Genomic DNA, 24,033 nt, shown 5'->3' on the forward strand with positions numbered 1-24,033 from the left:
TTGCCAATAACTAGGACTTCCCCTCCCTACCCCCTCTTGTGTTCCAAATCTTCCAAATAAGCAATTAAATTCAACAAATTCTTATCCCCAAATTACACTCTTCGTCAATAACCCAATTTATCCAAATTCTCGTCCCCTAAGATCGATCTATACCCTTCCACGGGTTTCCCCCTTTCGAACATAGTACAGATGAAAATAAGATAAATGTAAATAATAATTTTACAGCCTTTGGATTCCAATTTTCCCTCCCCCCTTTCCCCTTTGCGTTTCACCTATCCCTCCACTTCTAATATCTTCCTGGAGTTCCCACATTACACTATATCCCTCCGGTTCTTTGCCAGTCTTTAATTACGGATGTCCAATCGTAGAAGGAGTCTATCAAATAAGGGCCCATTTCTTCTATCCAGGTTTTTATATCCAGGAGTAAAAACTCCAATTTTGTATCCATAAGCTTGTCAAACCTGAATATCCCAAATGTTCCCCCAGTTCTGTCCAGTTCTTGTTGTTTCCTTGTTCTTATCAATCATTCTCCTCCTTTTTATTTCTCTGTTCTCCCACAGAAATGTTCTTTTTCCAAAAGTTTCTAGTGTCTCTGCAGAGGTTTGTTATTCTTGAAGCAAAGCATTACATCATGTTCCTTTCATTTTCCAACAAATAGTTCCATTGTTTCCTATAGTGTGTAGACCTCTGTAGACAAAATAGTGTTCCATTCCTGCAGTTTCCCAGAAGATTGAAAGTTCCATTCAACTGTTCACATTTCCTGTGAAAAACACATGCAATGTCCCTCGGCTCCTCTAGGTGGATTGCAGTAACAAAGTTCCCTTCCAGAATCACATCCACCAGACCAAGTAGCTTGTTGACCGATATTTAAAACAGTTTGTATTCAATTTGTAACAAATATAACCGGCAAAGTCCTCATAACAAAGTCTCTATTTTAATCTTCCTTTTTGACAGCTCTTTGACAGCTGTCAAAACCTCCATCACTTTTCTCCAGGCAGTTTCACGAATCGCTCCAGGGATTCCGGGGGGGTTGCTTTTTTTAAAACAATTCCACTTTTCTCCTCCAGCTCAATCTTATAATTTTCCCTCGCGAAGTTGCTGATTCGGCAAGATAAGGTTACACTCGATCTTAGTTGTCCAGTCCTTTGTTTTGGCTCTTCTACAATTTAGGGGTAGGCTGACTTCCTTTTTTCCACCTCCCCCGTTCGCTCCGAATTTTAAAAATTTATCCCCTTTTTTTTTTAGTCCATATTCCAATTACTCACGGGTTCTTCTTTAGAGCCGAATTTTCAATAGAAGAAGTCAGCGCTCTCCGCCGGATGGCATGCGGCTGCGCTCGGCAGGGATAGCAGAGAACTCAAAGCACCACGCTTCTCCCCGGCACCCGATCCGTAGCCTTTAAAAAGGCTCCTTCACGAGTCGGGAGGGCGCTAACGGTGCCAGCCGAGTCTCCATGTCCATGGCCTCAATCTGGCCGTGGTTTTTAAGGGTCCCCGCATCGCCGGTGCGGTAGGACCCAGCCCCTGCCAAGCCGGCTCCCTCCGGAGCTCGGAGGGAGCCCGCCATTCGGCGATGGCGCCGACCCGGAAGTTCCAGATTAAAGAAGTTTTTAAACCTGATAAAAAGTTAGGATTCCAGGTGGAAAAATCGAAGCTAGAAATGGAACTGTTAGAGCCTAAGACTAAGGTACTTTCAAGAATGTATAACTTGCTGTTAAAATGGAACACACAAGATGAAATGGTTAAATCGGCCATGATAAAGTGGGCACAAGACATTGGGTATAATATCATCATGTTTGAGGACTTGGAAAAGTTGTGGACTACTGGGCTGAATTTCACTGCATGTAATGCTTTGAAAGAAAATGTAATGAAAATGATATATAGATGGTACATGACCCCAGTTAAACTTGCAAAAATATACCACTTGTCTGATAATAAGTGTTGAAAATGTAAGGAAAATGAAGGAACGTTCTTTCACCTTTGGTGGACTTGCCCCAGGGTGAAGGCTTTCTGGGAAATGATATATAATGAACTGAAAAAGGTATTTAAGTATACCTTCCTTAAGAAACCAGAGGCCTTCCTTTTGGGTATTGTTGGCCAAGGGGTGTTAAAGAAGGATCGAACATTCTTTATGTATGCAACAACAGCAACAAGGATACTCGTTGCTAAACATTGGAAAACCCAAGATCTACCCACACTGGAAGAATGGCAGATGCAACTGATAGACTATATGGAACTGGCCGAGATGACTGGCAGAATCCGAGACCTGGGAGAGGAGACGGTGGAAGAAGACTGGGAGAAATTTAAGGACTATTTGCAAAAATATTGTAAACTGTATGAATGTTAAGGAGGATGCTTGATCATAAACAATTTGGCACCATCGAATCAGATGAAGTGAATTATGAAGATAAGTTAAATTTATGAAAAAATCAATTTTTAGATAATGATTAAAAAGGTAAAGGTACCCCTGCCCGTACGGGCCAGTCTTGACAGACTCTGGGGTTGTGTGCCCATCTCACTTAAGAGGCCAGGGGCCAGCGCTGTCCGGAGACACTTCCGGGTCACGTGGCCAGCGTGACATCGCTGCTCTGGCGAGCCAGAGCCGCACACGGAAACGCCGTTTACCTTCCCGCTGGTAAGCGGTCCCTATTTATCTACTTGCACCCGGAGGTGCTTTCGAACTGCTAGGTTGGCAGGCGCTGGGACCAAGCAGCGGGAGCGCACCCCGCTGCAGGGATTCGAACCGCCAACCTTTCGATCGGCAAGTCCTAGGCGCTGAGGCTTTAACCCACAGCGCCACCTGCGTCCCTTCTAGATAATGATTAGGCTAAGCTAAATGCTTTAAAGAGTGAAATGAATATATCTAAAATTTAAGATATAACATTGGAAAACTAAATTGTAAGGTGGGGACAAGGTGATAAATTGCTGGACTAATTTTTTATAATTTTGGAACGTAGGAGCGGGAGATGTGAGGAAGTCCAAAGAGGATAAGAAAATATGCTATAAAATGTGATATTCTTGTATGTTTTGTTTCTGTGTTGTAATTAAAAAAAATACTTAATAAATATTAAAAAAAAATATTTATTAAGTATTTTTTTTAATTACAACACAGAAACAAAACATACAAGAATATCATAAGAATATCACAAGAAGTCCAAAGAGGATAAAAAATATGCTATAAAATGTGATATTCTTGTATGTTTTGTTTCTGTGTTGTAATTAAAAAATACTTAATAAATATTTAAAATAAGAAAAGAAAAACCCGCTAGACGAAAGGGTTTTCCGTTTTGGAGGCGCTTCGCAAAACGAATTTCCCTATGGGGTTGCTTCACAAGACGAAAACATCTTGCGTCCCGCGGCGGTTTTTCTTTTCTTTTTTCGCCCTTTTCCTAAGCCGCTAAGCCGCTTATCAGCTGTTCTGCTGATAAGCCGCTTAACAGCTGATCGCTGGAAGCCGCTTGACAGCTCTAGCACTAATCCGCTAAGCTGTCAATGGGCTTGCTTCGCAAGACGAAAAAACCGCTAGACGAAGAGAATCGCAGAACGAATTCTTTTCGTCTAGCGAGGCACCAGTGTAATTAGAGTTTAATTGGACTAAAGTAGAGGTGCATGCTAGAAGAGATGAGATCACAAACTGCGGAACAAAAACAACTGCAAGGTCTTTAAGGTTTGAACTTGAGAGAAGACTTCATTGGGTGCAAAAGATGCTGTCGGGGGAGGGGAGCCTACGGCTTCTTTATATAAAGTTTTCTTCTCTGCATTTATGTTTCGGCAACCCTCCCTTGAATGTTAGTTCAAATTATATTTGTACAAGCAAGGGCGGAAGAAATTGGATTATAGATATGGAATATAACATTAAACGGAACTGTATGTGTTAAAAAAAGGGGAAAGGGAGGGAAGCTCTATTTTGCAAAAAGGTTTACGATGGAAACTTAGAGCTGACTCTTCCCCATCCTTTATTATTTACAGAGTGAACTGAATAACGCTAACAGGACTTGAAATTAAATTTTATTGGAAGTATAAATGCTCATTTATCTTCAGTCGGATGGAAGGATGAAAGAAGTCTGCGAACTTGCCGAGGAACTGATAAGGTTCATTACTGAGTCATCTGAGCTTGCAGGGCAGCAGCTGAAGAAGGAGCAAAAAGGGTTTCAAACATTTGTTGGGGGAGACCTAGGGGTTTTTTTGCGGGGAATTATTTGTCCTGTCTTCATGCTTTTTATGATGGAGGACCGCTGTAGTCACCCCCAACGACACGTTCTCAAGGTGGAGGGTGAGGGAACAGCTGCAGTCGCCTGCGGTTCCTGCGCAATGTTTGCCATCTTGCCAAAGGTTGCAGGCAGCTTTACCTACAGCAATTGCATGTTGATTGCCCTCTTAGAAGACAAAGTCCAGCAACTGGAGGAACGTGTAGCTATGCTCCAAAGAATTAGAGAGCTGGAGCTCTTCTTGGAAGCAACAGAGCACACCGTCTCCACCAAGGAGGAGACAGGGGACTCCCCTGAGAAGGAGGCTAGTTCACCAACACAGGAGCCAGATATATGGAGAAATGTAACTCAAAGAAGTAGGAGGCCCAGGGTTCGCTCTGATTGTTTAGAAATGCACAATCGCTTTGAGGTCCTCTCCCCTAGCATGGAAGATGAAGAGCAGACTCCATTTGAGGACTTCTCCCTCATTACAGTCGATCAGGTATATGAAGACGAGCAGCAAAGTCAGTCCTCGGGGAATGTGCAGGCGACCTTGGAGCGGACAGCTCACAGAAGCTCGACACACCAGACCTAAGAGGAGGCGTGTAGTGGTGATAGGGGATTCCCTACTGAGGGGACCAGAAGCAGTGGGCCTGACAAGATGTCTCGGGAAGTGTGCTGTCTCCCTGGGGCTAAGATCCAAGATGTAACTGAACGACTGCAAGGAATCATAAAACCCACTGACAAATACCCCTTCCTCTTCGTTCATGTGGGAACCAATGACACTGCAAGCAATAGCCTCCAGAAGATCAAAAGAGACTACAAGGCTCTGGGCAGGAAATTGAAGCAATTAATTGCACAAATTGTCATCTCATCTGTCCTCCCAGTTGAACGACGTGGCCCAGGGAGAGAAGGAAAAATAGTGGAAGTGAACAGCTTCGCAAATGGTGTAAACAGGAAGGGTTTGGATTCTTAGATCACGGACTGCAGTTTCTTGAAGATGGACTTCTGGCAAGCGATGGGCTGCACCTCACAACGGTTGGGAGGAATGTTTTTGCCAAAAATCTCAGAAACCTCATCAGGAGGGCTTTAAACTGACTAATGTGGGGGAGGGAGACAGTGCTCCTGAAAGTAGGAGTCTATCAATTGATGAAGATGATCATCCAAATGTCATAGACCAAATGGAGCAAACAGCACGCAGACCTAGTGGTGGGAGGAATAAATCCTTAAATAAGAGACATGGGGGAATGATTAATGGACTTCAATGTCTGTACACTAATGCGCAAGGCATGGGAAATAAACAAGATGAGCTTGAGCTCTTGGTACAGCAAACTAAATATGACATAATAGGCATCACTGAAAGCTGGTGGGATAAGTCCCAAGATTGGAATGTAATAATGGAGGGATACAATCTATTTCAGAGAAACAGACCAGACAAGAAAGGAGGAGGAGTGGCGTTATATGTCAGGGATGTGTATACCTGTGAAGAGATCCAAGATTTAGAACTTCAAAGCTAAAGTGAGAGCATTTGGGTCAAAATTAAAGGAGAGAAGAATAACAGGGACCTCATTGTGGGAGTTTACTATAGATCCCCAAGCCAAACGGAGGACATAGATGATGCCTTCTTGGCCAAGCATGCAAAAGGAAGGGAGATAGTAGTAATGGGGGACTTCAATTACCCGGATATTTGTTGGATGTCAAACTCAGCCAAGAGCATAAGGTCAAACAGATTCCTCACTGGCCTTGCAGACAACTTCATTGTCCAGAAAGTGGGAGAAGCAACGAGAGGAACAGCCATTTTAGATCCGGTCCTAACCAATGTTGATGACCTGGTTAGTGGGGTAGAAGTGGAAGGATCATTAGGCGCGAGTGATCATGCTCTTCTGAAGTTTACTATACAGCGGAAAGGAGCAGCCAAGCATACTAGGACTCAATTTCTTGACTTTAAGAAAGCCGACTTCATAAAACTTAGGGAAGTGCTGGGTGAGATCCCATGGACAGTAATACTAAAAGGAAAGGGAGTTCATGATGGCTGGGAGTTTGTTAAGAGGGAGATAGTAAAAGCACAACTTCAGGCAATACCAATGAGACGGAAACATGGAAGGTGCCTAAAGAAGCCAGGGTGGCTATCTAAAGAACTTTTAACTGAGTTAAGATTAAAAAAGGATGTGTACAAAAAATGGAAAAGGGGGGAAACCACCAAAGAGGAATTCAATCAAATAGCCAGCACGTGTAGACACAAAGTCAGAAAAGCTAAAGCACAGAATGAACTCAGGCTTGCTAGAGAGGTTAAAAGCAACAAAAAAGGCTTTTATGGGTATGTTCGTAGCAAAAGGAAGAACAAAGAAACAGTGGGGTCACTCAGAGGAGAAGATGGTGAAATGCAAACAGGGGACACAGAAAGGGCTGAACTCCTCAATGCCTTCTTTGACTCAGTCTTCTCTGATAAAGAAAACAATGCCCGACCTGAAGAATTTGGAGCAAATGATTCAGCAGAGGAAACACAGCCCAGAATAACTAAGGAGATAGTACAAGAATACTAGGCTAGTTTAGATGTATTCAAGCCTCCAGGGCCAGATGAACTGCATCCAAGAGTATTAAAAGAACTGGCAGATGTGATCTCAGAACCACTGGCAGTCATCTTTGAGAATTCATGGAGAACAGACGAAGTCCTGGCAGACTGGAGGAGGGCAAATGTTGTCCCTATTTTCAAAAAGGGGAAAAGAGAGGACCCAAATAATTACCGCCCAGTCAGTCTGACATCAATACCAGGGAAGATTCTGGAGCAGATCATTAAGCAAACAGTCTGTGAGCACCTAGAAAGGAATGCTGTGATCACCAATAGTCAGCATGGATTTCTGAAAAATAAGTCAGGTCAGACTAACCTGATCTCGTTTTTTGACAGAATTACAACCCTGGTAGATGAAGGGAACGCAGCGGATGTAGCCTACCTTGATTTCAGCAAGGTGCCCCATGATATTCTTGTAAAGAAGCTGGTAAAATGTGGTCTTGACTATGCTACCACTCAGTGGATTTGTAACTGGCTGACTGACCAAACCCAAAGGGTGCTCATCAATGGTTCCTCTTCATCCTGGAGAAGAGTGACTAGTGGGGTGCCACAGCGTTCTGTCTTGGGCCGGGTCTTATTCAACATCTTTATCAGCGACTTGGATGATGGACTCAAGGGCATCCTGATCAAATTTGCAGATGACACCAAACTGGGAGGGGTGGCTAACACCCCAGAGGACAGGAGCACACTTCAAAACGACCTTGACAGATTAGAGAACTGGGCCAAAACAAACAAGATGAATTTTAACAGGGAGAAATGTAAAGTATTGCACTTGGGCAAAAAAAATGAGAGACACAAATACAAGATGGGGGACACCTGGCTTGAGAGCAGTACATGTGAAAAGGATCTAGGAGTCTTGGTTGACCACAAACTTGACATGAGCCAACAGTGTGACGTGGCAGCTAAAAAAGCCAATGCAATTCTGGGCTGCATCAATAGGAGTATAGCATCTAGATCAAGGGAAGTAATAGTGCCACTGTATTCTGCTCTGGTCAGACCAGAGAAAGAAAGATATAATATCTTACAAGGAAAGGAAGAAACACCATGGACAGAATAATTGCAACACACAGGAAGAACAAGGATATTGTTTGAGTTCCTCACTTAACGTGTCAACACGAATAGAAGTTATTAATATTGCAGTTGATGTATAACGGATTATTACGACCGGAATGTAATGGAAATTAATACGATTTTGGAATGCAGAAATAAAGCAAATAATCAAGCCATCAATTCTAGCATGTGGGGGCCCACCTTATCTAAATTATATAATTTGGTATTTAAACAATTGGTATTATTAATTGTATTATAAATTGGTATTATTATAATGAGGCTATTACTGGATTGTAATTGAAAACTAATAAAAATTATTATTAAAAGCAAAAAACAAAATGTGCTCCCACTTCACCCCACATGTAGATGGGCTGACACATTTTGGGGTTGGGGGTGTACATTTTTTTCTGCACTAGTATAAACTTGTGTGGCTCCCTGTGGTTCTTTTGCAGGCACTTCCCATTTTAATTGGAGATGCCATGTTGAATCAGAGACCTTCTGTACAAAGCATGCACCCTGCAACAGAGTTGCTGTTTCCCCCTTTAGCAGGTAGCCATCAGGGCGGATCATAACAGGGATGTGGAACCTGTGCCCCACTCGTTGTTGTTGGGCTCCAACGCCCACCAGTCCCAGCCAATATGGTCAGGGCTCAGTGCGATGGGAGCTGCAGTCCAGCAACACCTGGAAGGCACCACTTCCCCTTCCCTGGATTTTAATTTGCTTCTCTCCTGGACTCTGCAGAATCGGACAAAATGACAGGAAGGATTCGAAACCTGCGGGACCAGAGAGTTGCAGAAGATTGGCAGAAGTATATGAATTATTTGAAGAGCAACTGTAATCAACAAATTACGCTAGTAGGACTAAAAGAAGTTTTGTAAGGAGAAATATACAAAGTGTTACAAAGTAGAAAAAGATAGAGATATTGGTTATGAGTTTGAAATGTAATAGGGAAGATAAGAAATGCATACTGAGAGATTAGATTGGAAAATTTTCAGACAGGATTGATGGAAGTCAAAAATTTGAATAAGATGTAAAAGTATGTTTAATTTCTGTTGAAAATGATATGTTAAAAAACCCCAATAAAAATTACATTCTTAAAAAAACATTTGCTTCTCTCCATTGCTCCTGCAAGTGGCATTTCCTCCTTCTATGAATGCATCCTGTCTTTGCCTTGAGTTGATGTGTGCACCATGCTTTATAGCTCTTTACAAGCAGACACTGGCTATGTTTGCTTTTCCCTTGGTTAGAGACAAAGACAACACAGTTACTAAGTTCTTCCCGTACTCCATATTTTGCCTTTGGCAGACCAGGATCCCCCAGGGTAGAATATATGTGTCAACTGTCCACACACTCTAGACCGCCTACCTTTCCCACACGTGGCGGAGCATTCGGTCATTCCAACTTGCTTCCAGTTGTGCTCTCGGCTGCGTCTTGCTGGCTGACCAGCAGGCACCTGGTTGTCTGGCTGATGTGAGGGAAACCTTCCTGGCTGGATCACCGGAAAGGTCCCCACAGGCTGCCCCATGTGAGTGCCTGTCTCCCCATGCAAATCCTCCTCCTCATAATTCACTGTCTCTGTCACATCCAACTGGCCATTGAATGGCTCCCCTGGGGGAATGGAGACAATAACTGCTTAAAATAATAGTCGTTCCTCTCGACCACGAGCCATTCCAAATGCAGTAAGGCAAAATTCCCATGACAAGCTGGGATGTTTATGCAAGTCCAGAAGCGAGTTTTAACAGGAAAACACAACATTTGTTCATATATACAAAGGCTGTATGGTTCTTTTGGAACAAGGCACCTCATTTGTCACAAATCAGAAAACTGATGAGCTCTCTTACTGGTATCATGATTCCTGCACAGAGCATTAATTAGAGGATCATTGCATTGGGGGGAAAGAAATTTAAAGGCTATTTACCAATGGGGATCTCTCTGCTCATGCATTTGGAGATTTGAGGGGTGTTCCAATGAAGTCCTGAATAATGGGTTGTACCCAATGGAGTCATATGCAGAATGAACCCATTGAAATCAATGGACTTCGGCAACTATTTTTGCAACAAAACAGCATGATCTTAGCTAGATATATCTAAACTTACAAAGTTCCATAGAATCATAGAGAGTCAGAAGAGACCCCAAGGCCCATCTAGTCCAACTCCCTATTATATAGTTTGGTTCAGAGCTGCTGACTTGTGCTCCAAATTGCGGGGGACCAGTTGTGTTGTGTGTGCGCACAACGTGACATCATGACGTCACGGGTGCCATCACATGCATGAGGTGCCAAGTGCATATCTTGGGGAGGAGGCCCTCTCAACATGGTGGGAAGGGGCTTGGCCCCCTGCCTACAAATATTGTTTGACCCCATAAAGATGGTGCCCACGGTTTGGTTGAATAAGAGATGGCAGGTAACTCTTTCAGAATAAAACAGTCATCTTACCTGGCCGTCGATGAAGAGGCACCTGAGGGCTGATGACATTGGGCCCTGGAATGATGTACTCATAATGTATACCTGGATTGGGCTGCTGATGAATCATCTAAGGCAGAAACGAATCAAATGAGTGCCTGGGCAGATAGGGGGCTTAAGCTTCTCCACAGCAAACATATCAATCTAGAGACATTGCTCAGACCCCAGATTCAGAGATAGGAGACTTGGGGGCTTGTAGTTCTTGCCTCAAATAAAAAGTGAGCATTGGGACCCCTGAATTCTTCTGCAGCTGAGATGGAAATGAAAGCCAACCTTCTTTTCAATTTTTAAATCACCCTTCATCACAATAGATACTTAAGCCATTTAAAAACCACCATATTAAAGAGAACACAATATGCAATAATAAAAATATTGTTCAATTATTAATACAACAATAACAGAGAAACATTTTGATGAACATAGCAGCAGTCTGTCATAATGACAGTACTAAAACCTTGACTAAGACAATTGATTTCTACCCCACACCAGGCTGAACAAATATGTCAAAGGAAACCCAGGCATCTACAGTTCCAAGGGGATGGAGTTCCACAGCTGGGGAGCTGCTACAAAGAAGGTCCAGCCTTGTGTCACTGCATGGCAAGCGCCATTCACTAGTGGAATGGCCAGAAGGTTCCCCCTGGCGATCTCAGGGGGGAGGCGAGGAGAAACATCTCAGCAAAATAGCTAGGTAGGCTAAATGGAAGTGATAAGCCCCACCATTCTCTTCTGGGTACAGCTATGAGGCTTAGCAGGTGGTCTCCTTTCAGTCACCATTCCTAAGCCTCACAGGATTGTGGCGAGGATCAAATGGGATAACTGCCACCCTGAGCTCCTTTGAGGGCAGGAATTTGATCAACAGTAACCCTACCCAAATTCAGTGCGCATGCAAGTCAAATAAGACTGCAAAGCAGTGTCCCGTCCCCCCCCCCCCAAATTCAGTGGTTTGCATACTACTAACTATCAAGGGTGGTTCTTCTAGGTTATAGAGGAAGAGAACAAAATGGTCTAGTAGTTAACTGAAGTGGTATTATTATGCCTAATATTTGCAGCTTACATAGACATCCAAGATTTCATTTGTTGGGCCATCTGCTAGAAAGGATTCCCCTGCAGTACTTGAGATTTCATTGGGGCGTTTGTAGGTGAACATTGTTCCTCCTCCCTCATATCGCCCAGGTCGATCAATTGCCCAGTTCCCATTGATAATAGACCGCCCTGATCGACTCCGCAGTGCTGTAAGAAACAAGGGGGGAGATGGCATGTGTTAAGTTATACAAATATGTATTTATGATATATAAATGTTCATATTGACACAGCAATGTCCACATCAATAAAACCTGAGCACAAATTCCGTAACTGTTTGGTGGCAGAACATGTGCTGTATCTGCAAAGTGTCACGGGTTCCATCCTTGGTATCTCCAGACTGAGAATGATTCCTGCATGAAATCCTGGAGAGCTGTTGCCAGTCAATGTCAACAATACTGAGCTAGGCAGACCAAGGGTTGTGCAGTACTTGGTATATGGCAGCTTCCTGTGTTCCTGAGTGTCTAGAACACATCTCTAGGTGAGTCCAGGATGTAGTAACAGGAGAAAATAAGTCATTCTGAAAATCTCACCAAAAAAGAAGAGGAAGAATTGCTTCCAGTGACTCTGTATCACTCACCATGAGCTCTTGGAACTGTTTCCTTTATGGCAGGAATGGGGAACCTGTGGTCTCCCAGATGTTTTGAACTACAACTTCCATCACCCCCAACCACTGATCATATTGGCAGGGGCTGATAGGAATTAAAGTTCAGCAACATTTGGAGGGCCACAGGCTACCCATCCCTACTTTAGGAAATCCTCAGGTACCAACCGCTCCTTTCCAGAATGCCCTGCATCACTCAGCATCCTGCCTTCCTTGCCAACACCACACCCAGAAGTGGCAACAGAATACCCACTGCCAGAGGGATAACACTGAGGCCTTTCTAATGTAGAAAAAAAGTGAATGGGAACATGATATGGGTCTATGAGGTTGTATACGGTGTGGAGGAAGTGGATTGAGAGAGGTTTTATCCCTCTCTCATACTACTAGAACCCAATGAGATCACCCAATGAAGGTGAACTTTAATAGATGGGGGGGGGGTCAATGATTCCTTCACACTGTGCATAGTTAAACTTCTTGGCTTATGGACAATAAGGCTATCAATGGCTACTGGTAAAGATTTGTTTATTTTACTTATTTATGTGCTGCTTAATACAATAGTTCCTAATGTGTACAACAGAAATGCATCCTAAAACCAGTTAAATTAACCAGAATACTGGGGGGGGGGGGACTCACCTAAATAATGAAAACTGAAAAAAATGCAAGTTGGTCACATCTTCTCACCAAGATGAGAGGCAGCATGCTTGGGAGTGCTGCTTCACTTAGGTGCTTCTGGTGGACTTCCCCAAGGCATCGTTGGCCACTGTGAGACCAGGATGCTGGACTAGATGACCTTTGGTCTGATCCAGCAAGGCTCTTCTTCTGTTCATTCCAATTGTAAGCTGGAGTTTAAGCCGCAACCTTTTCAGACTTAGCAAGTGCTTGTCCACAGCAGGATCATTCCTCCTTAGATAGATCTGCTTAGTGACTTTAGCAATGCATCCATTTCCCCTGTGATCTGTCCATGGTCCTGACACCTTGCCAGTCACTTTCCATTGGAACTGGGTGTTCTTTGGAGGTACTTCCTTCTTGCTGACACTTAATTCGACCTACCTCCTGGGCTGAAGGTTCTTTCCAAAGTTATGTTCCATTACTGGGAAGCAGCTCCTCCACAGGGGTGAGCCTTGAATAGGCACCTGGCACAAATGAGGAACATCTACCCGTTGATTTAGCAGTGGAGTGCCTGGGTGCGCGTGCGCGCACACACTCTGATATTGTTGGACTCAAACTCCCATCAGCCCCTCTACTTGGGGATTATTCCTTTGAAATATTATTTTATTTGATGGTGTTCACAAATGGTGTTCTTTCCTTTGCCACCATGTGGAATGGAAATGTTTCCTTGCCATCTGTGTGTCCCGCTGGCATGAGAAAGTGCTCTATGCATATGCTGATGTATGCACATAAAGTCCATCCGTATGAAGAGGGACCCTTCATATTGAGCCAGAATCCCTCCTTGTATAGAGCTCTTCCCTGCACTAGCTAAATGTGCAGATGGCAGGGAAGGGATTCTGTTGCATAGAGCTAGCACAGGGATATGTTCCCAGTGCAAAGTGCTATGGTCAATCTGCATGGCTCCACATCCCCCCTCACATGTTCTGTCAACATGTAGGAGATATGTGAACCTCCCTCCTGACATGGGGAGAAGTGTGCATGATTAACATGGAAGGATTCCACCACTTGCATTCCTTGCTTTTCTGGATTCAAGGTCTACCTCTTGTTAAAAGGAGAGGGTGGAAACTTTCAACTGTCTGCAACAATAACTGACAGTCAGCAAGATGCAGCCAGTGCAATTTAATTAGAACACCTGTGCTACAGAGAGCTTTGGCAAGCTTTTTCTTGGCCTAGACTTAAACTATTTTTTAATATGGAATACTTCTATTAAAAGTATAAATGTAGTTTTATTTGATAATTCCTAATGTAGTTCTCTGGTTCTTTTCTTAAATCAAAAGCATAGAAATAAATAGGAAAAATGCTGGCAAAGACCGAGTGGTTTATAATTACATTGCACACAAAAATGTATAAGACATGTAATAAGTGTTGGAAGTGCAAAGATAAAGAAGGTTCTTTTTATCATATGTGGTGGGAATGTAAGAAAGTGAAAGACTTCTGGGAAAAAATATATAATGAATTGAAGAAGATTCTAAAATATACATTCATAAAGAAACCAGAAATCTTTCTGCTAGGGATATTAGGGAACGAGATAAATAATAATAATAATAAAAATAATAATAATGACATTGCACAAAGATTGGATTGGTGCTTGGAAGCTAGCTGGTCTTTTCAAACTCCAGCTTGATATTCATCATAGATGATCAACTTAAATTAGGGTTGCCAATGCTATACTGTGATTAAAGCACCACCAAAGGTGCTGTCAAAATGTTGAGAGACAATATGGAAATGAGGTTCTCCTGAGCAAAACTCGGGAATGAGCTTTTAGGGGTTATTTTGCAGTAGCAAATTTCTTCACTGACTTAGATTAAAAGAAGTCCTGGATCCCCAACAACCCATTGCTGCCAGCCTTTTCTATTCCCCCAAACTGTCAGGAACCTAAGGCCCATGGGCCACAAGCGGCCCACGGGAGTCATTTAACCAGCCTACAGCCGCCCCCAGAATGAGTTGCCTGCTTGGCGAGTCCCCACGTGCTGTGCTAAGCCACTACAGCATGGCACAGGAACTCGCTTCTGTGGCTCTGAAAATTACACCTGTGCAGATGCAGACACCGAAAATCATGTCTGCGCAAACGCAGACGCTAGAAATCGTATCTGTGCAGATGCAGATGCTGGAAATCACGGACGTGTGCGCAATCCGGCCCACGGAGGGATCTCCGCTGGAGTGAACTGGCCCAGGCAAGGTAAACCTTGCTGACCCCTGCTCTACACTCTTCCAACTAGGCCTCAGGTGAATGTGGTGCCTGGAAGGCACACCTTAATAAGCCTCACTGTCTGAGGGACTGCAACACAACAGCACTATCTCCCTGATTACTAAAGAATAGAAAAAGAGACCTTCTGGACCAAACCAAAAGCCCCTCCAGTCCATCATCCAATCTATTAAGCCTTCAAAAGAGCTAAAAACCTGGACAGCATCTGGTAAGTCACCCTAAATTGTCAATAGTAAGCATGTCAAATTGATGTCTTAGGAAATGTTATTCCCTATGTTGAAAGCACTTTTAGAATGCAATATTTGTATAGTTTGGAGTCAGACTGTGGGATGTGAAGGGCATTGCACCCTCTTTATACATACAAAGAACTTTGCACCTTTTCCGGGTGTCAATCACAGTCCAGCATGTGTCTGAAACATTAAACAGGAATGCTACAGAGTGAAGGAAATAGCATTTCAGACTCTTAAAAATTAAAACCTTGACAAACTTTACATCCTGGAGAAGTGGTGAAGTAAAATTACGTATTAGCTTTCCCCATTACAATAATAAAAGTATATTGTAAAAACCTGGCTAGATTTTAAAACAGTAAACCAGATCCAGAATTAGAAAAGGAGGCAGGCTGAATGCTCAAGAAGGCCACATTCCTAAAGAGGGTTTGATGGAGAAGATTTCCCCCAAAGCTCTCCTGGTTGCTTGTGGTATTCACTCTGTTCCTCCTGAATTCAAGCTTAACTGAGAATTCCTAAAATTATTTCTAAAACTAGAGAATGAACAACTTGCTGACCTTCCAGTTTCTATAAATTCAGTCCCCCCCTCCCCCGCTCCCAATGCACATATGTGCCTAATTGCAAATCTTGATGATGATGATGATGATGGTTAAATCTGTTTACCATGCCTAGACTCACAGGTCTCAGGAGGGTTCACAGGATAAAATCAGAACATTAAACCACGAAAGACATAATAAAAACAAAAACAGCCCGGTAGCCCCTCCCCCAAACACATTTTAAAAGGGCGTCAGATGTCACTCAACCCAAGACCTGGTTAAAGAGGAGCATTTCTGCCTGGCACCTGCCTGAATTGGTTCGAGTCCTACCCTCAAAAAAACAAGCTTGTTTCATCCTCCATGTGAAAGCCCTTCAGATATTTGAATGTGGCTATGATATCTCTCCTCTTTTCCAGGCTAAACATAACCAGCTCCCTCAACCATTCCTCATAAGGCTTAGTTTCCAGACCCTTGACCATCTTGGTTGAGGAAGGTGTGTCCATTATCACTTGCTTCTGAACCTCCTTGTAGCATCCTTAGCCATGGCTAGTGCTGCTCTAGATAGACCATTACTTGCCATTGGGTTAAAATGGGCAACAGCTCAGTGGTAGAATATTGTCAGGTTTAGTGCTTCTCCCACACAAGACACAGAACGCTGGCAGTTTAAGCAGCTGAGGTTTATTTCTCAATAACAGGCCTCATAGGTTGGCTGGGATTCACACCCAAAGTGATGCTGGTAACTTCTAATGCTGGTGACTTAATAACTTCTGTGGTATGTAAAATTTACTATAAAATGAAAGAACACTTAAAAAACAACAACAACCAAAACCTAGAAGTGGAGCATTTTCCTGTCCTACAAAGATGCATAGCCAGAATTGAAGTTGTTGCAGAGTTTTACCAAAAGTGAAATTTCAAGGGGGGAAACAGAGGTTCCTGTTTAGGCAAAATCATTAGAAGAATTTAACAGAGCTATCAGCCATAACTGTTCAGCTCTGCTTCTGGACTGGAAAGAAGGAAACTCCTGTCATTGAATCTTTGACGAACATGAGAGAAGTTCATCCAATGGGCCAGAGAAAGGGCGAATGCCCTGGGTTACCTTTGCCAAGGTAGCTAGCCTGGTGCCCTCAAGATGTTGTGGTCTCCACCTCCTGCCCAGCCAGATCCATTCATGATAAGGGACGATGGGAGCTGTAGCTCAGCATCAACATCTTGAGGCCATTGGTTGCCCTGCTGTAGGCTAGCCAGAGTGCACTGCTACAAATGAAGTATTGTCCCTATGCTGTGAAATGAGGAGGTATCAGGAACGGTTGGAAGACATTGCTAGCATAGTAAATATTTGTTGATTCCCCTCCCCACAAAAAACTTTGTTATTTTTTTAGAACCTTTTTCAGGGAGGCATTGAATTGTAAAGTGAGGTCATTTTTCATGTTTATGAAGTGAGCCTGCTAACCTGGGCCAGAAATGGCTGTGATCTTGCAGGATAATGAGGGAAGATGGCTAGAAGCAAGCCTGTCTTTGTTATTAGGCTTGTCTTTGGCAGTCACTATCATTATGGGATATGATTACTGATTTCCTTGGCTTGAGAAATGGGTTTTCAGTGTGAGGTGTGTCTCCCTAAAGATGTCACTAAGAAGACAGGCAACAGGTCTACATAAGGATATGACATCATAAATCACACACACACACACACACACACACACACAGACTGCTTTGGAGAGATGGGACCCAGCAAATAGTATGACATTGCTCCAAGCCTGCCTCAAGACTTTATCCTGCAAATGTCAGGGCCCACTTGCTTAAGTAACTGGGAAGGGACAAGACATAAGATTCACAGGCAGGTTTTAAACTGAACAAAAAGCAAACTAAGATAATAGTTTAAAATATGAAACAGGACCTAGTGAAAGTGCTACAGCAACAAATAGGTATAGAAGTTGTTAAAAGAGTTAAGTATTTGGGAATTTGGTTAACCTCTAAAAATATTGATCTATTTCAAAATAATGGTATTAAAAGAGCCAGCATGTGTAGACACAAAGTCAGAAAAGCTAAAGCACAGAATGAACTCAGGCTTGCTAGAGAGGTTAAAAGCAACAAAAAAGGCTTTTATGGGTATGTTCGTAGCAAAAGGAAGAACAAAGAAACAGTGGGGTCACTCAGAGGAGAAGATGGTAAAATGCAAAGAGGGGACACAGAAAGGGCTGAACTCCTCAATGCCTTCTTTGCCTCAGTCTTCTCCGATAAAGAAAACAATGCCCGACCTGAAGAATTTGGAGCAAATGATTCAGCAGAGGAAACACAGCCCAGAATAACTAAGAAGATAGTACAAGAATACTTGGCTAGTTTAGATGTATTCAAGCCTCCAGGGCCAGATGAACTGCATCCAAGAGTATTAAAAGAACTGGCAGATGTGATCTCAGAACCACTGGCAGTCATCTTTGAGAATTCATGGAGAACAGGCAAAGTCCCGGCAGACTGGAGGAGGGCAAATGTTGTCCCTATTTCAAAAAGGGGAAAAGAGAGGACCCAAATAATTACCGCCCAGTCAGTCTGACATCAATACCAGGGAAGATTCTGGATTCTGGAGCAGATCATTAAGCAAACAGTCTGTGAGCACCTAGAAAGGAATGCTGTGATCACCAATAGTCTGCATGGATTTCTGAAAAATAAGTCAGGTCAGACTAACCTGATCTCGTTTTTTGACAGAATTACAACCCTGGTAGATGAAGGGAACGCAGTGGATGTAGCCTACCTTGATTTCAGCAAGGCATTTGACAAGGTGCCCCATGATATTCTTGTAAAGAAGCTGGTAAAATGCGGTCTTGACTATGCTACCACTCAGTGGATTTGTAACTGGCTGACTGACCAAACCCAAAGGGTGCTCATCAATGGTTCCTCTTCATCCTGGAGAAGAGTGACTAGTGGGGTGCCACAGGGTTCTGTCTTGGGCCCAGTCTTATTCAACATCTTTATCAACGACTTGGCTGATGGACTCAAGGGCATCCTGATCAAATTTGCAGATGACACCAAACTGGGAGGGGTGGCTAACACCCCAGAGGACAGGAGCACACTTCAAAACGACCTTGACAGATTAGAGAACTGGGCCAAAACAAACAAGATGAATTTTAACAGGGAGAAATGTAAAGCATTGCACTTGGGCAAAAAAAAATGAGAGGCACAAATACAAGATGGGTGACACCTGGCTTGAGAGCAGTACATGTGAAAAGGATCTAGGAGTCTTGGTTGACCACAAACTTGACATGAGCCAACAGTGTGACGCGGCAGCTAAAAAAGCCAATGCAATTCTGGGCTGCATCAATAGGAGTATAGCATCTAGATCAAGGGAAGTAATAGTGCCATTGTATTCTGCTCTGGTCAGACCTCACCTGGAGTACTGTGTCCAGTTCTGGGCACCACAGTTCAAGAAGGACACTGAGAAACTGGAACGTGTCCAGAGGAGGGCAACCAAAATGGTCAAAGGCCTGGAAATGATGCCTTATGAGGAACGGCTAAGGGAGCTGGGCATGTTTAGCCTGGAGAAGAGGAGGTTAAGGGGTGATATGATAGCCATGTTCGAATATATAAAAGGATGTCACATAGAGGAGGGAGAAAAGTTGTTTTTTGCTGCTCCAGAGAAGCGGACACGGAGCAATGGATCCAAACTACAGGAAAGAAGATTCCACCTAAACATTAGGAAGAACTTCCTGACAGTAAGAGCTGTTCGACAGTGGAATTTGCTGCCAAGGAGTGTGGTGGAGTCTCCTTCTTTGGAGGTCTTTAAGCAGAGGCTTGACAACCATATGTCAGGAGTGCTCTGATGGTGTTTCCTGCTTGGCAGGGGGTTGGACTCGATGGCCCTTGTGATCTCTTCCAACTCTATGATTCTATGATTCTATGAGATCTAGAAATATGGGGAAGGATGAAGTTATCATTTTGAGGAAGGATTTCAGCTATTAAGATGAATGTGCTACCAAACATGTTATTTTTGTTTCAGACAATTCCAATAATCAAAGGGGCAGCAATTTTTAAAGATTGGCAAAAAACGATTTCAAGGTATATCTGGCAGGGAAAGAAGCCGATAATACAGTTTAAGTTGTTAACAGATGCTAAAGAAAGAGGAGGCTTCGCCCTGCAAGATTTGAAATTGTATTATGAAGCATCCTGCCTCTGTTGGTTAAAGGAATGGATGTTATTAGAAAATTTAGAACTGTTAGATTTGGAAGGTTATGACAATAGATTTGGATGGCATGCATACTTATGGTATAATAAGACAAAAATCCATAAAGGATTTGGAAGGCATATATTTCGAAGATCTTTAATTGAAATATGGGATAGGTATAAAAACCTATTGGAATGTAAAACACCGCATTGGTTATTTCCATTAGAAGCAGTGAGTTTGAAAAAGGTAAATATGAATTGGATAACTTATGGGACTTTAGTACAAAAGGAAGGAAGTAAATGGAAAATGAAACCATATGACGAAATTAAAGAATATGTGTATGATTGGTTGCACTACTGTCAGGTCAATGAAATGTTTAAACAGGATTTTAAAGAAAAAGGATTTGATGAAAGTAAGTCAAAGTTTGAATTAGAGATATTAAGTAATGATTGTAAATTTTTGTCTAAAATGTATAAATTGCTGCTTGAATGGCATTTGAAGGATGAGGAGGTAAAGTCGGTTATGATTCATTGGGCTAAAGATTTTGGGTATAATATACAGCTGAGTGATTGGGTAAAATTATGGAAAGAAGGTTTAAAATTTACTGCATGCAATGCCCTAAAAGAAAATGTGATGAAAATGATGTACAGATGGTATAGTACACCTGTCAAGTTAGCTAAAATGTATAAAGTTAACAACAATTGTTGGAAATGTAAAGAAAAAGAAGGAACATTTTATCACATGTGGTGGGAATGTAAAAAGGTGAAAAACTTCTGGGAGATGATATATAATGAGATGAAAAAAATGTTGAAATATACATTTATAAAGAAACCAGAAGCATTTTTACTGGGCATTGTAGGAAGTGATATACTGCATTTTTTTGCCCTATAGGACACACTTTTTCCCCTCCAAAAATGAAGGGAAAATGTGTGTGTGTCCTATGGGGCGAATGCAGGCTTTTGCTGAAGCCTGGAGAGCAAGAGGGGTCAGTGCGCACCGACCCCTCTCGCTCTCCAGGCTTTGCGCAGCTCTCCGCAAGGCACGGGAGCCCGGTGCCGGGCTCCCACGGCTTGCAGAGAGTTGCCTGTTCTGGGGGCTGGGGTCGGGGGAAGCTCAGGAAATAATTTTTTCTCCTTTATTCCCCCCAAAAAAAACAAGGTGCGCCTTATGGGACGGTACGTCCTATGGGGTGAAAAATACGGTAAATAGAAAGGAATGTAAGTTGTTTTTATACATAACAACGGCAGCAAGAATGTTATTGGCCGAAAAATGGAAGCAAGAAGAACTACCAGTTATGCCAGTAAAGAAAATGAAACTCTGCCAACACTCTAAGGTCTGACAAATTCCTCCTTTGCCTCACTGACAATTTCATTTTCCAGAAGGTGGAAAAGCAACAAGGGGGTCATCTTTCTTGGACCTGGTCCTCACCAACAGGGAACAACTGATCAACAAAGTGGAAGTACTTGGAAACTTGGGAGGAAGTGATTATATCCTTCTGGGTTTCATGATACAGAGGCAAGGAAAGCTGAGTGTAGCCAGACCTGCACCCTGGACTTTAAGAAGACCAATTTCAAAAATCTTAAGGAGCTACTGGGTCAGAAATAATCATAGAGAAGGGAGTCCAAGAAGGATGGGAGTTTCTAAAAGGAGAAATATTGAAGGCTGAAATGCAGACAATTCCAACAAGAAACAAAAGTGGGAGGCATCTAAAGAAACCAGTGTGGCTGCATAAGGAGCTAACAGATGAGCTGATATATAAGAAGGACATGTCTAAGAAATGGAAGAAAGGGGAAATCACGAAGAAAGCATATATACGATAAACCAACAGCTGCAAGGAAAAGGCAGGCAGGCCAAAGCTCAGAATGAGCTCAGGCTTGCAACAGAGTTTAAAAACAATTTTAAAAGGTTTATTTGGCTATGTTTGAAGCAAGAGGAAGAACAAGCAAGTGGTAGGTCCTCTGAGTGCAGTAGATGGAGCACTGCTATTGGGTAACAGAGAGAAAACGGAACTGCTCAACACCTATCTCACTTTGAAATCAGGAAGGAAGAGCCCGGGGAGTCCATCTCCCTTATTTCTTCATTACAACAAACGATTTATTGTACATGATAAATTAGCAACCCCCAACTGACAGATAATGTATGCATTCAAAGTCAGTATTTTTAGAAATGCACAATTAATTACACAGAGACCCAAATGAGATGGCTATCTCAGAGCTTCATGTGTCTGAATCCTGTATGAAAAAGGAGGAGGAGGTGAAGGAGAGAAAAAGGAAAATCCATATTTCACAGTTTCATACTGAACAGTTTCATTCTTAGCTTGTTCTCAGTTTGGATCAAGGCAGACATAACAGACATAAATCTAGGCCTAATAAACTTAAATTTATTTAGGATCTTCCCCAGTGTTTGACTGCCAAGAATGTGCATAGTACATCTTCTAGAGAAGGGTGTTTCTGTTTAAAAACTTTACTGGTAGTGGAGGACTTGGAAGCACAGGGCCAATTTCCTCACACTGAGTTTTAATGAGGTACAAGCATGGCAATATATCCCAGCCCTTGCCTGTAGATTCAATATTGTCCCACACTGAGTAGCCTCCACCAGCACAGGCATGTGGGAGAAGCAATGAATGAGCTGCGTAGGAGCTCCACATTGACAGATTCCTTCCTTCCTTCCTTCCTTCCTTCCTTCCTTCCTTCCTTCCTTCCTTCCTTCCTAGTCAAGAGCACTGGACAGGTTTTCCAGTCAATCAATTGCAGGAACAACTAAGGCCACAGGCCACAGGTGGGCTCACAGCACTCTCGGGTTTCTATCAAGCCATTCATCATAACAAGTGCCATGCCAAGGCTAGGAGCTCATTGTGACTTGCATGAGATCATAAGGGTTTGTAATGCCATGATGGTGCCAGTCCCAGAGACCACAGGATTAGGACCCTAGGTAGCTGCTTTATACTGCATCAAATCATGGATCCATCTAGTTCTGTGCTGTTAACACCAGGAGTGCGAAATCTTTGATTTGAGGATCAAACGTGGCCCTCCAGATCTCTCTCTCTGATTCTTGGAACACTCCCAGGTGACACACACGCAGGGAGAGTGTGTCTGCTCAATGGTTTTTGCCTGGCTGGACAGTGTCCTTGATCTCTGATAATGCCTTTTGCTTGCCTGGAGGGAGGGCAGAGCTGGGTCGGTGAGTGTGTGCAGAAACTAGCCTACTGTGCAGAGGTAAAATTCACATTTGTTGCTCTGTCTCCTTCTTGCCTCTGGCCCTGATCACCATGGATGTGTCAGAAGATTGCCCAGAAGGCAATGTGACTGAGGAGGTTTCCCACCCCTAATGTACACTGGTTGTAAACCTTTCCAGGGTTTCCTGGTGGTTCCTGGAGATGCTGAGGACTTCTGCATGCAAAGCAGAAGGTTCACCATGGAGATGTGGTCCTTTAACTCCCTTCAATTACTGAAGGACCATGGAGTCTCTGAACTGGACCACAACCTCAGCACCCATATCACTGTACCAAACAAATGTATATGAGTAATGAACACCGTCTGCTTCTAGTTTAGTGACATTATGCTCATACCATTATTTGTTCATAAATATAATGACGAATTAGCTACAGACTGAACTTCTTTAAATCAAAACAAATGCGGGGCAATCTTTTGCTAGAGCCTGAATAAATGTTAGATGTACGGCTCAGATTTCACTTGGAGGGTTTGTACATTATCATCTTCCATTTGTAGACAATGCTGAAACACAATCGCGTAGATGGACTAAGTTTCTCCATGTGCAAGATGTAACACCAGTCGTATGTTTTTGTTAGGTTCTCCCCCCCCCCCTTGGTGGTAATAAAGCATGAAATTCTCAGATGGGGGTAATAAAACTGCTACTTTCTATGCTAGAAACAGATGCTCAGGCAGTGGCAGGTTAGAACTAATAACAAATAGCCTGGCATTATTAAATGTCACAGGAGAAATGAAGGGAGTTGCAGAAATCTCATCTTTTAAAAACCAGCTTGGATGGAATATAAATAGCATCAGGAACTTCGTCAGGAACTGGTGAGGGGTGTCACCTACAAGCGACAGGCAAATCTGTTTTGGTTTCTCTTAAATTCTCATTTTTTTTCAACCTTCATTTCTCCACATTTTTTCCATCAGGTTTTTTTTTAATCCTCATGAAAATTCATCACTGAACACACAATTTTGTAAAAACATTTTCCCCTAATTTAATGCATTTTAAATGCTATTTTCACATTAATGTAAGCATTTTCCCCCTAGTATATGTATTTTTGTACACATTATTTGGCT

General features: G+C 42.8%; 1 protein-coding gene across 1 annotated transcript in view; it reads right to left on the reverse strand.

Moving 5' to 3' along the window:
* Positions 1-24,033, reverse strand: part of THSD4 (thrombospondin type 1 domain containing 4) — a 128,118-nt gene that overhangs the window by 32,190 nt on the left and 71,895 nt on the right. Inside the window, exons 3-5 of the mRNA XM_083712211.1 lie at positions 11,321-11,496; positions 10,240-10,336; positions 9,171-9,413 (exon numbers count right to left, since the gene is read on the reverse strand). Coding sequence (XP_083568337.1) covers positions 9,171-9,413; positions 10,240-10,336; positions 11,321-11,496 — 516 coding nt within the window. The remainder of the gene's footprint in view (positions 1-9,170; positions 9,414-10,239; positions 10,337-11,320; positions 11,497-24,033) is intronic.

The sequence above is a fragment of the Podarcis gaigeae genome (genome assembly GCF_964106915.1).
Source record: "Podarcis gaigeae genome assembly, chromosome: 14".
NCBI lineage: Eukaryota > Metazoa > Chordata > Lepidosauria > Squamata > Lacertidae > Podarcis > Podarcis gaigeae.